This window comes from Sphaeramia orbicularis, chromosome 21, assembly GCF_902148855.1.
Source record: "Sphaeramia orbicularis chromosome 21, fSphaOr1.1, whole genome shotgun sequence".
Lineage (NCBI taxonomy): Eukaryota > Metazoa > Chordata > Actinopteri > Kurtiformes > Apogonidae > Sphaeramia > Sphaeramia orbicularis.
Genome location: NC_043977.1, coordinates 30,071,872 through 30,084,838, shown reverse-complemented (window position 1 = coordinate 30,084,838; position 12,967 = coordinate 30,071,872). Strand labels below are relative to the sequence as shown.

General features: G+C 40.4%; 1 protein-coding gene across 1 annotated transcript; it reads right to left on the bottom strand.

Moving 5' to 3' along the window:
* Window positions 1–2,310: 2,310 nt before the first annotated feature.
* Window positions 2,311–12,502, bottom strand: tmtc4 (transmembrane O-mannosyltransferase targeting cadherins 4). The gene is made up of 19 exons (XM_030125274.1): window positions 12,265–12,502; window positions 12,052–12,165; window positions 11,721–11,928; window positions 11,431–11,546; window positions 10,679–10,895; window positions 9,506–9,593; window positions 9,225–9,325; window positions 8,851–8,943; window positions 8,483–8,644; window positions 8,007–8,209; window positions 7,513–7,687; window positions 5,898–6,029; window positions 4,993–5,072; window positions 4,780–4,887; window positions 4,512–4,653; window positions 4,305–4,419; window positions 2,977–3,089; window positions 2,798–2,867; window positions 2,311–2,582 (listed from the first exon to the last, which is right to left on the bottom strand). Exons 3-19 carry the CDS (start codon window positions 11,880–11,882, stop codon window positions 2,434–2,436), a joined length of 2,226 nt encoding a protein of 741 aa, XP_029981134.1. The 5' UTR covers window positions 11,883–11,928; window positions 12,052–12,165; window positions 12,265–12,502; the 3' UTR covers window positions 2,311–2,433.
* Window positions 12,503–12,967: the final 465 nt, after the last annotated feature.

The window sequence follows — 12,967 nt, the reverse complement described above, 5'->3', positions numbered from 1 at the left end:
GTATTAAGTGTACAAAATCTTACCAAAAATTAAATATGATAGCCTAATGCAGTCATTTTTAGGATAACCATCACAGGGTATTCCCACTGCTGTTTCATTTCATGTTTAAGAATATTTCCATGTAGCAGTTTTGATAAGCCTGGTGTTTCTTTATTTTGTTGGGGGTAGCTGTTGGTGCTTATCAGATGCAAAATAGCACACCTGCTGTTCTAAAACACCCTCAGTGGGTTCAAATTAGTGCTCCCTTGCTTCTTGTTTCTCTGTTGAATATGCTGCTTCAACAAAAGAATGATTTTCTTTTTTTTTTTTTTTTCATTACGTTTGTGGCAATCAAAACAAAATGCCTTGTTGAATTTAGTGTTACAGATTTTTGAGTGGTTTTGGCTGTGAACAATCACGCATGATGTCCCCAAATCCATTGATTATAATGATCAAAACTCATCAGTGTGATTAATAGAACACAATAAAGAACCCCACCTGGGAGCTGATTTCATTATATCATTGTGATGGAGCATCCAAGCAGGTAAAAGGTGTACAGTGAAAACCGAGAGAACAAGGAGAGGACTTCATAAGGCAGTAGTATCCATCTTTTATTAATGTCACTCCCTAGGACAGCAGGTTTTTGTCAGTCAGAATGGATAATGAAGATGTTGGTGGGGCCGGTGAATCCATCCCTTTAATACTCACATATTTTATGATAATGAAAGGTATTCAAAGAATGATTATGATAAAAGTGAGCTCCCCCACCGATGTGCCAGCACAGCTGTGCTGCTAGACAGTTAGCTGTAGGCACAGAATTAAAGGATCACACAGAAAGTAAAGAAAGGATCCATAAGTGAATAAAGCGAATAGCTGATGGTTTTGTAGCCAACCGAACATCGGCAGCACTGCGTGTTACACTGCATGACGAAAAATAATATGAAGAGAAGGCTTTCAGTGTTGAATGTCACTATCCAAACCTTTTTGATCTTATTCTGTCTGTATTCGCTCCATAGCATGAAGTCCTTTCACCATTCCGACCTCGACACGATTCTTGTTGAAACAGGTTCAGTCTACAACTAAACAATGCATTGAGTGTATATTGATGTTCACATATACTGTATCCACCACCGAGTCTTTACATCAAAGCTGGAAAAATAAAAATAGAGTTGAGTAACAAGGAAATCTCATCATGTGATATTAGTTGCATATTTAAAAGGTCATATAAAAGAGGACATTGATGGTTGTGTGTGCTGTGGTACCCCCCAATGTGCATATCAGTAACATCTTCCAAGCATCAAAGCATCAACTGGTGTATTGTACTGTATGTGTAAACAAACTTAGCGGCCCCTAAAGCAAAGCCATACCAGCCCGCCAGAGCTTCAAAAGTTTCCTGCAAGCTGTAGGAAGCAGGTGAAAAAATAGAAGTGCATTGAACTTTGACCCGGGGTGCACACTTGTTGACTGATGTTTCACATTGGGGTCGCCTTTTCCCTCTGCAGCATTCTTCAAGAGGAGCACGGCAGCGTGTGGACGTGGATGTGTGCGTGCATGTGTAGTCCCTGGGGAGATCATCCCGTCCCCCTTTGAAGACTCTGTGCTATAGAGCTGTTTTCATACGGCAACAGTCATGGGTTTCCTGTCTCAGCTGACCCCTTGTCTCCTCGTGGACACTTCAGACAAACTTTCCAGCACAAACACCTTTCTCCTATTAACTACAGAGGAGGAGAGGGAAGGCAAAGGGGGGTTTCAACCTTAAAGTGCCATACTATTCAGAGACAAAGGAATAGGCATTAAGAAACAAACAGTAACCACACCAGCCCAGCAGTGGTCAACACCTACCAGCTGATGCCTCTCAGTCAGTGTGATGTTTTTCTGATGCTACAGCCGTCTGCAGACTAGCACCGAGTCCAAAGTTTAGCAGCTTTTGAGCAGAAACACTTGGAATTACTGAGAGAAAGCCAACCCAAATAAATTTTACAACAGATTCATTGGATCCACACATGCATGGTGCTTTGTCCAGCTGACACAACACAGGGTCAGAGATGAAAAGAGGATGGGGTTCAGCATGGATCAGATCCACATGGCCTTTAAATGGGGCAACAAAACAGCAGTGTAGATGACCGTGTAACCAGCACAGGCACCCGGCACACCTGCCGCAGACAGATTTCAGATGAAGGAAATGAAATATGGCCCCAGATACATGACAAAACCTCATATGAAAAAACCTAAAATTTTGCTACAAAATTACAACTTTCTAACATGTCTTCTCCAATTTGTTTTCCTCATTGTTTTTTTATTTACCTTTCAAAAAACTCAGCTTCAGCCTGATACAGAGAGATCACAGTCTTTATTTTAAAATGGTGCAAAGCCAGAATTAGTTACATAAAACAACATCAAGTGGAGCAATGGAGAAGTGTGTTTTATGTAAGGTAGGGTTCCCAGCAGACACCATTAGGGTGTTTGCCTTTTAAGCTGGTCCAGTTTACGTCGCAGCATGTTATAGTTGTCTCTGGTCCCAGGAGCCTCAGGGTCCAACTTTAGAGAGAGCTCATAATGTTTCTTTGCCAGCTCCAACTTTCCCCAGCGATGATACAACACAGCTGAGACAAAAAATATAGTTTTTTTTAAACTGTGAAGCAGCAGGATCCATTACAATTCCATTCATTAGTTTGTATTATATATAAAAGAGGTTGGTGGCAAATATGGTTTCTGCACAAACGCTCAACTAGTCTTTTAGCATTAAAGAGCTTATACTGCAGACACAAATGAAAAAAAAGGATGTACAACCAAAAGGTGTCTACAAACTTAGACTCACCTAAATTGCCATGGCAACTAGCAGAATTAGGGTTGATCCTAAGGGCATGAAGGAAGAAGCCCTCCGACTCCTGCCAAAAGCAAACACATGCAGAAATGTGTTAAAATAATTAAGAAATATTAAGCCCTCACATAAAATATGGATATTAAATCATCTGAAAACATATAGTTTTGACTGACCTTATATTTTTGTAATTTCCCCAAGACATTGGCCAGTGAGAACATGATTGTGTGGTCATTGGGGATGATTCTAAGAGCCTCTCGGCCGATCATCTCTGCTTGACCCAAGTTACCTCAAAACAGACAAGAAAGAATTTCATTTTTAATGAAATGTGCACCACCAGCAGAAACCAACCTCACATTTATCTTTAAAGTCTTCTAGCTTACAAGGCTGAAAACAAAAACTCTACCGACAATGTTAACATATCGTAATTATAAGATATTAAACATATGTTGTCTCCAAGGAACAACGCAAATCCTGTGCTGTAATAACAGCTGGTATACAGAGAATCTGACTTTCTGCTTTATTTGTCAGCAGTGTCTAAAGCAGAGTTTTTCCCTCTACACACATGGAGGAGCGGTTTAGTCTCCTAATTAAGGTTGAACACAAGGCCCACTGGGTTATTGATCTCTGTCACAGACCCGTCTGATGTCTGGCCAGAGATGGTGAAACAGAGGGAGAGAAAGAAAGAGAGACAGACAGTCAGTCAGTCAGACAGAGAGACAATGACAGTGGTGTCCTGAGTCATGGCCTGTGCCCTTCAAACACAGCTTGCCGACGTGACTGTGTGTGTGTGTGTGTCTGAATCGACACTGATTCTGCCTTTTGTTTTCTGTAATGATCAAAACAAAAAGGGGGGCTCAACACCAAAGAGACAAGAATGTTCCCAATTCCTTGCCATTTGAAAATGACACCCATTGTTCTTCTTTTCTCTCTTTTTTGTTTGGTGGGGAGCTGGGGAGAGGGGTAGAATTATTTCTGTCAGATTTGGGGAACAAATGCGGTGGGGGGACTCTGAGGGGGCGCTGTTCTGGCTGTGCTTGCCCACGTTTGATCAAAAACATACTGGGCCCGGATTGGACAATTCCAGTGCCCTCCTGGGAGACTCCGCCCCCACGGGAGCAGCTTCTGACAAAACGGCTCGAGCATTTGGAAATCAGAGCATTCTCCACACGGCAGGGAAGAGTGCCTTCAAAACTCAGAACACAAAGCTTTAATACATAAATTTCAAGCATTGCTGATTCCTGCTCTTCCGGTCTAATCTTGTTGGCCATTTAGATTTCCTGCCTTTTCAAAATAACAACGCTGTGTTTCTTGGCTGTTAATGCTGGAACAAAATGCACCCAGAACAGAGAGTTCTTTGACATAACAAATTCACATTTTTTTCCCCAAATAGTTTCCATTATTAATATTCCTCATAATTATCACATAAAGTATTTATTTCATGAACACTTGTTTTTTTTTGTGATGTTTGAGAGTGTATTTGTCTGTGTGTCTTGGTTGGTACCAGTGTTGTCCAGCAGAATGACCATGTTGTTCCAGGCCAGGCTGTGGTCAGGTTTAAGGACAGTTGCATTCCTCCATGCATTCAGGGCATCCACATGTCTGTTTTGGTCAGCATACTATTATAAAGATAGAGAAAAGTCAAGAACTCCTTCATTTGTTTCTAAAGTAAAGCATCTGCTAAACAAAACCCGAAGGCCTGCAGTCTCACCAAACGTCCCAGGTTATAGTAGCAGTCAGGATATTTTTTTCGGAAGCGGATTGCATTCCAGTAGCTCTTCTCTGCTTCCTCAAACTTCTGCAGGCTGTTCTGAACTATGCCAAGATTCATCCAAGCTGCAGCAAAATCAGGCCTGGAGGCATTAAACAAGTATAAATGTATTAGTAGTGGTTGTTTTTTTACAATATCCAGTGGCAGAATCTGTGAAATTAAATGTTTCTGTAATGAGTATTTTATCTCTTGAGTGTTGATGACGTACTGAATGGAGACGGCTTTAGACAGTAGCTGCTCTGCTTCGGTCAGTTCATTCCTTTCCTTTAGGATATTCCCCAGGTTGTTCATGGCATGGACGTAGGTAGGATGTAGCCTAAAAACAGCAGAAAACTGTAGGTAACACTGACATGTAAGGTCTGCTTCAACCCATCTGTTAGTGTCTGACTGGACTGCTAATGCTTGTAACAACAAGACCTACCTCACTGCTTCCCTGTAATATCCGACAGCAGCTGTAGCGTTTCCTCTGTCAGCCAGGTTCTTTCCTACATTGTAATGGACCTAAAGAAATTGATCACAGAATGAGTTATTGATGTAAATATGTGCATGACTTTTTTTAATACTTTATTTTTGACAGATTTTACATTTTTTAACAAACAGACAATAAAATGAAAATGCAAAGACAAGAAGAGCGTCAACAAGCACAGATAGGGCAGTATCAAAACTTACAGTACAACGGTATCAAAGTGGGTCAATGAGTCACAATATTATTCCATCATGATAAGAGGGTTGAGTTAGCTTAGGTATTGTCCTGTTTCAATCCATGTCAGATCATTCAGATATATTCTCGTGTTGCATCGGATCATGTCCACGTGTGCGAAATGGTTCCTATGTGACATCACTGTGTATTCATTAAGAAGGTTCATACATTTTGTTATTACACGTATTTGAGGACATACATCCACCAAGATACACATACACCTACTGACATGATTGCATCCACCATTTCATAGACATTTGTGCACATTTTCCTGGAGTGCATACTTAAACATGTTGATAGTGAAACACACAGATGTTGAGATACATGTGTATTTTTCAGGGGAATAATAAGGTGTTGTCCTATTGGGGTGTCTTGTTTTCTACGATAGTTGTCCATTTTAGCCAATAATTAGTAAATTTGTCCAAATTAAGGTTCAAGGAGAAAGTTAGTTTTTCCATGTTGTATATTTCTTTAACAATTCCAATCCATTCCTTCTTTGTTGGGGGTTCTTCAAATATGTGGATGATTTAACTGTTTGTATTTATCTCTATGCTTAATCAAATATATTATTGACACAACTGCAGAGACAAGCAGGCAGACAAATGCACACAAAATACAAACTATACCTTGGCATTGAGTGGGCAGACAGGCAGGGCACTCGTAAAGAGGCTTTGCTCTGACCGCCATTGGTGACTGCGGAGAGCACAGCGAGCTATATAAACACACAACAGCGCCAACACAGACGCACAGAGCAGCTTCTAGAACATGGAAGAAAAAAAACAAAATTTTACAATCAGGTACTGCAAGAAATTATTAAACTTAAGCTCAAAAATGCACTGTGTTATTGACTGTAACTGCATCTGGATAACACGCAGAAACCGCCTGCTATGATTACAGCAGATTCACTTGTCCTCTTTTAGACCTGTTATTACTCAGCATCACAGAGTTATTCAAAGGAGTGTAAATAGGTGGTTGAATAAAGTCATTTTCAGATGAGGACAAGACCTGATGGTTACATAAATACTTAAAGTGTACACGTACTGGTCATGCTTACCACATTAACTGTGCTTTGTGTAATACTTAAAAGCAACAGAGTGAAAAAAAAAAAAGTAAATAAAAAACCCACCATAAATGCACCACAGTGGAACTTTTCATTACGTGAATTATGCATAGGGCAGAATCTATGGGGAGCAGCTACTGCCGCCCAGAGGTGACGTACCATCATTGATTCCAAATGACTGAGTGCGAGTAAACAAGAAGCAGTCAGTGAGCGAGATTGAGTAGAAAGCATGTGTTCGTGCTTGTTGTTTGTGCAGCCGTAAGCTTTGCACTCCACTACTGTCCTAGGGACGTGACCCAGCACTCGCCGATAATGTGTCATCTTAGACTTGTGTCTGCTGCACGGGGTCAGTGACCAGCCCGGGTAATCAGATAATATGATGTTTCTGTGTCACCACCGGTGCTGAAACAGCCCGTGAAGGAGGCATCCTGTCACTGACGGAGCAGTGAGTACAGGAGCATACTTCACATCAGGCTATAACATAGGTTACCAGACAGAACCACAAGTGTTATACATAATCTTTTGAAATACCTAGCAATGAAAATTCACAATAGGTACCTTTTAATTCAGTAGTCAATTTTCCATTGGACATATGCGCAAAACGTTACCAATATTTACAAAATCACGAAAAAACAGAAGTGCGTAATGTCGGTTTTTCCATTAAATCACAAATGCGATGATTTGTTTTTTTATTATTGCGAGATGACACGAGAAATCATTACATAAACATGCCGACGAACATAACTATCGTGTTGATTTAGATACTGTATATTCATTGTTATTATATATTACCCTTCTATCCTGTATTAAATTTAAAAATGATTTAGTTTCCTGGTGTGTCCACACATACCATGCCATGTTTCATTTAAAACTCTTCTTCTTCGCTTGTTGTAACGTCTGTCAACATCTTTTTTTAAAATTTTTTCTATTCACGTGACTCTAGTTGCAGAAAAAGGTCTTTCCATTGTAGTTTGGCGTGACATACCATCTGCGCTATGCCCAAAAAACCACCTCTTGCCAGCGCAAAAACTTTTAATCGTAAAATGAGAGTTTTGGCGAAAATTGTCATTTTTCCACAAGTTAAATTTTTTATACCCAAGTTATATTCACGCAGTTTGAGGGTCAATGGAAAAGCGACTACTGATAGTGTTTGTAGAACTGAGATCTGACTAAGACCCTACCCTGTATTTGGTCCAGCGACAGCAGCATAGTCCCAGTGAGTAGGCTAGCAGTAGGCAGTAACCCGCTGAAGACAGGTAAAGCACTCTCTCTGCAATGACGAAGCCCACTCTGAAAAAGACGTTACAGGCCGGCAGAAAGGGGACGACCAACAGCACCAGACCCAATGTGAGTGTCCTGGCAAGGAGAGAAGAAGCATTACGTACACTAACATGACTCCTCACTGCACAGAAAAAAGACTCAGGCCAACATAGGCTTGATCAAAAATCAGAAACTGCCTAAACCAAAGAAGCATTTCCTGTGAACCACACACAGTCTGTCTCTAAACCAACAGAGAATTTTAAAAACTTTTCTAGCACCAATGGAGACTTAGAGCTCTGGTCACACTGCAGTGGACATGATTTCAACAATTTTCATAATCAAGTGTAAGTCTGGGGAGGCCAACATGTACTTCATCTGATCTGCAGCAAGTGTTAAGATGGCTTTGCTCACTTACCTCCTCCTCTGGCTGTCCTGTGAACATAAGGCTTGGTTTATCAAGCCTATCAGAACGCACCAGAGCAGCAGCAGCCACACCATCCTCCAATCAGTGGCTGACTTAATGAGAGGCACACAGCCCATGGACCAATCAAAACACAGCCACCAGGGACACAGCAGCAGCCAGGCATTCAGAGAGTAGTAGTAATTATAGTTCACTATCTGCCAATCAAAGAGAAATAGGAGGGGTGCAGAATGAAAGAAAGAGAAAGTGGACAGAAGAAAACCGTTTCAGATGCACAATCAAGTCAATCACTGTGTTTGAAAATGACAAAGATTTATACAAGCAAAAACAATATTAGAGTCTTAATCTACTAAAGGAACAAAGCAGGATTAGTGAATACAAATAAAGAACTTATGTTGACATATGCAACAAGAATGATCTGATATTATCATTATAGTGTCTGATCAAAGGTACAAACAAATCTTACTCACTCTAAGAAATATATTTTCAGCAAAAGAGGCAGGGTTGTCTACTTCAGTGAAGGCTGGTGGTCCTGTTCCCATGATCCTCCAGCGTGCATAGAGCATTGAGAGTCCTCCAAGACCCATGAGAGCCAATCGTGTAGGCAGTCCTGTTCGTAACATCTCACTTACCTGTCAAAAAATATTACCACTTGTCACTGACAAATAAAGGTTCATGCTGGTTAGTTACTTGCAAGTACAGATTCATGAGAAGGGTACAGGGTAGCAAAATTCACACTGCTTTACATAGACAATGAATGTGATGCGACATTAATCATACAAGGGAGTGCATAATTTATGACAGAAAAGAGGGGGAGGGAATATAAACTGCAACTCACATCGAAAGAATTCTTCCTAAGGAGTAGCCTCTGGCTAAGTTCATACACATTAACATTACAGATCAAGAGGACATCAAAGGCTGCATTCACACCCTGAAGAAAAATACATAGAGAAGGAACGTGAAATGGCATTCAAAATTTATATAGGTCAGCAACAAAATGGATCTTTACTATTAAAATACGTTACATGTAAAAAATTCATGAAAATAAGAAGAGGTCAATAAACGGGCATGTCTTTACAAAGCCTTGAACACACAAGTATTTATGGACCATCAGAAAAGTGTTTTTTCCTCATTTCTAACAGTGTGGTAAAATCATCAGCAGTGTTACAAAATAGCTTGTGGATTGAGATCATGTTTCACTGATGTTCATACCAAGACTGTGATGCCTTGTTCTTTACAAAGCATTGCTGCAGCACACAGCAAGAGGCTGACCACAACCCACTGGACAGAAAACCTGTCATCTCTGTCACTCCCTGCAAACACAAAGTTAAGCAGTTAGACAGACAACGCTTTAAATGTAGGTGTTAAAGCACATACACTGAACAACAAGCAGCTCCAAGATGTTTGATCCCGAAACCTTATTCATCAGCACATATGGACAGTCCAGCATTAAGTGTACACAGAGAGTACAAGAGTATTACTTTGACACCTACCTCTGTTGAAAGCTTTGCAGTAGGTGAGAAAAGAGAGCTGGAAGAACAGGGCACACAAAAGGTCTGCTCGACCCACTATACCAGCAACCTTATTTGGAGGGGGAGCAGATCAAGAGAATGAATGATGTGTTAGATAAAGCAGGAAAAGTAAGTAATAAAGCATGAATTAATTAACAGCATTAATACATGCATCCGTTCATTAATTAACACATCTCCAATATCAAATTCTGTTTTGTATGGTATATCCAGTTATTACTGGAGGCTTATTAACAGAGTTAAGAAGAATCTCTCATTATCAGGCTGGCCTGTGAGTGTGTGTGTGTGTGTGTGTGTTCTATACAGTGTGTGGGTACAGTATGGTTGGCATCCTGGGGTTGCCTGCTTTGATACATACAGCAGGCCTAAGCCAACAGTCTGCCTGCCTCCCACCCCCTAGGTTTCACCCAGTATTTGCCCTGCATGATTAAAGAGAATGGAGAGGGGGAATTGCTGCCTTCCAGCCAGGCTTTACAGCAAACACACATAGTCTGGCAGGTCAATAAGTATCCCAACACAGCTAATAGTCAGGCCATGCTACCTTACACACCTTAGCCCTGTACTCCCAGCTGAGACAGGGCTTTTGTTCTTAGCATGGAACCACTGCATGTTTAGTATTAAAACCTCTGGTCTGGTATGTCAAGATGCCATGATGTTTTTGTTGCAGGGAATCCGTGTTGTTAAGAAAACTCAAGTTTTTTTATTGCCCCAATACTGTATATGCACAATGTCTCAGGGGCTCACAAAAGTAACTGCTCCCAAACCAACTCAAGTTCAAAGCAGAAAAGCAAGTGTTAGCAAGTTTGATATAATTAATGCATCGTTATAGAGAGAAAACATGCTGTTTTCTAATGTGTACTTGTACAGAAAAACAGTTTGGATTCACACAATCCAACATGCATTCGCAAAAAATTTGAAGTTCTCTCCTTTTAGACATGGTGATGTAAGTTTCACGATTGGGTAAAATGTTTATGTGTCATTTCAAACTTGCATATATTGTTATAATCAGTAAGATAATAGCTGTTGTGTTACCTGCTCTAACATATAACTGTAACTTTTAGAATCATACAACAAAAAAAAGTGTAAAATATGAATCAGTGTCTCATTGTACCCATGTTGATCTTGAACAGTACTTACACTTTCTGTGTGCACCGGATGTGCGGCAAAGAAGAGGGCAGCCAGAAGAGAGGTCTTGGGAGCATGATTTAGTATGCTACCCTTTTCATCATAGGACAGTCCACCAATCAGTATAGCGAACACGTCAATCATAAGGGCAGATATGACAGCATGGAGGATGATATTCAGCATGTGGAAGCCAACAGGGTGCAAGCCACCCGCCAAGAGGTAGTTCAACCTGTATCAGGAAGAGAGATTCATTATGTTTAAAGCCTAGTTGTTAGAGGAGTGCTTGAAAGTACAGCTAAGTGTGTACGAGGGGCTAATGTTGCATCCAGACAAGTTCAAAGAGAGTCATTATGGCTGTGTGGCCAGGGTTGGCAAGATTTACCAAGTGTACTTCTATGTGATAAAGCATTAAAAAGGACATAAGTAGGGGTAAGAGAATTTTTCACTGCACTCAGGACATCTAAATCTCTGACCTTACTGCTTCACTTTTTCTTTTTTGTTTAGATGATGTAACTTATACATTTGTCTTTGTACACACGCTGCCACCATAGGTTAAAGCACAGATGCTGAGTTCACACGTTATTTTTTTGTATCTGTGATGCCTTAGGGATGTATTAATGCTACCTTCAGTCAAAAATACAGCATGCACAATGACTACTGTAATAACAAAAGTTTATCAAACTGGCAAGCAATCATAAAGAAGTATTTCTCAATGTCACAGTGTAAGATTGAGGTGTGCATTTACAGTAGATAGGACTTATTACCTAAATGTAAGAACAGTGAGTGGTCGGTATGATTTGTGACTAGAATTGCTACTTAAGTTGCTTCCCCAGAAGTCATTCCTCCAAATGTTGCTCAGGGGTGTTGTTGGTTTCAAATCCTGAAACAAGAACACAAAATAAATAATTAGTTATGCCAGAAGTCACCACCTGTGCAGGGTGGTATGGAGAAGAAGCAATGTTAAGAGATACTCATTTTTGTGAGTGAGGCATTTATTCCTTTGCAACCATTAGAGCTTGAAATGAACAGGAGAAAAAAAAAAAGAAAACACTACCTTGTTGTTGACAATTGCCTCAGAATCGTCGAACACAAACTCCCCGTCATAACTGTTGATAAAGCATAGGAGTGCCACCAGGGCGACAGTGACCTTTGCCTGGACTGGTGCAAGTTTTGGCAGCGGTATTTGGCGATCCCAATAAACTTCAGACAAGGCCATGTTGCACCGGGTCTTTGGTTTTTCTGTATCATCATCTATTGAGTCCCTGAAGGGAGGAATATGCATATAGGCAGACAAGGTCACACCATTTCAGATGTTTACGTTGCTATCCAAACCACGTTATACGGACTTCTATGTGTCTAAATGCTGCAGCTGTGTGAGTTTATACCTTATCGCCTGTCAGAGGTTACCGTGTATTGTGTGATTCCCATGTTAGCTTCGTTGTCCGTTGGCTAACTAGCTATTGTTAATGTTAACTCACAGAAAGCGCCAGTAATCCTCCCTGCAGACAAACACGATGATGATCATTGTTACAGACATTACATGTATTTGAGGTGTCAGTAATTATTACACGAACATGTAAAATGAAACACAGCGTCACCTTGGTGTCCAGCAAGCTAATTAATCGTGAATTTAGCATGTCGTGTTAGCCAGTCATACTCCCATTACTAAACCGAAAAGTCATTTTAGATACACAGTGGTAGCTTATAGCGATACAACACGCGGGTTATTTAACACATTTTGTCGATATGTGATGAGAGATGTCCTGTAAAGCTGTGCCGGTGAGCCGAAGACGGACAACCCAGAGCTGTAAACAAATGTGCGGCGTGCCTTGTCGCTTCCTGTTTAATGTCACTGTCACGTGGTTGGCTTTAGCCAATGAGGGAGCGCCACTGAAGTGGTCAATGGTTGCAATAATACAACAAGCTTAATTCAAAAGTTGACGCGCAAATATAAGTATGTGAAGAACATAGAAGACGATTTGCAGAAACCATTTATTTTTATTTTAATTATTTACCCTTATGACAGTACACTAAATGCATGTTCAAAGAGGTATGATCCCTTATTGTCACATAGTGACAGTTACTGTGCTGTGTGAGGCGCTATAAAAGTGGGATTTTTAGAGAAATTTAAAAAATATATATATAATGTTTCCTATGGACACAGCAGTATTTGAAAGCAATAGAAATGCCTTAAACCCTTCATTACATTGCACCTAATACTGCATTATCACCTGATGCCTCTAATCATTTAACTGATGCAGTATATGTACATTTTGGTGGGTAGAAGTTCACTGGATTGTA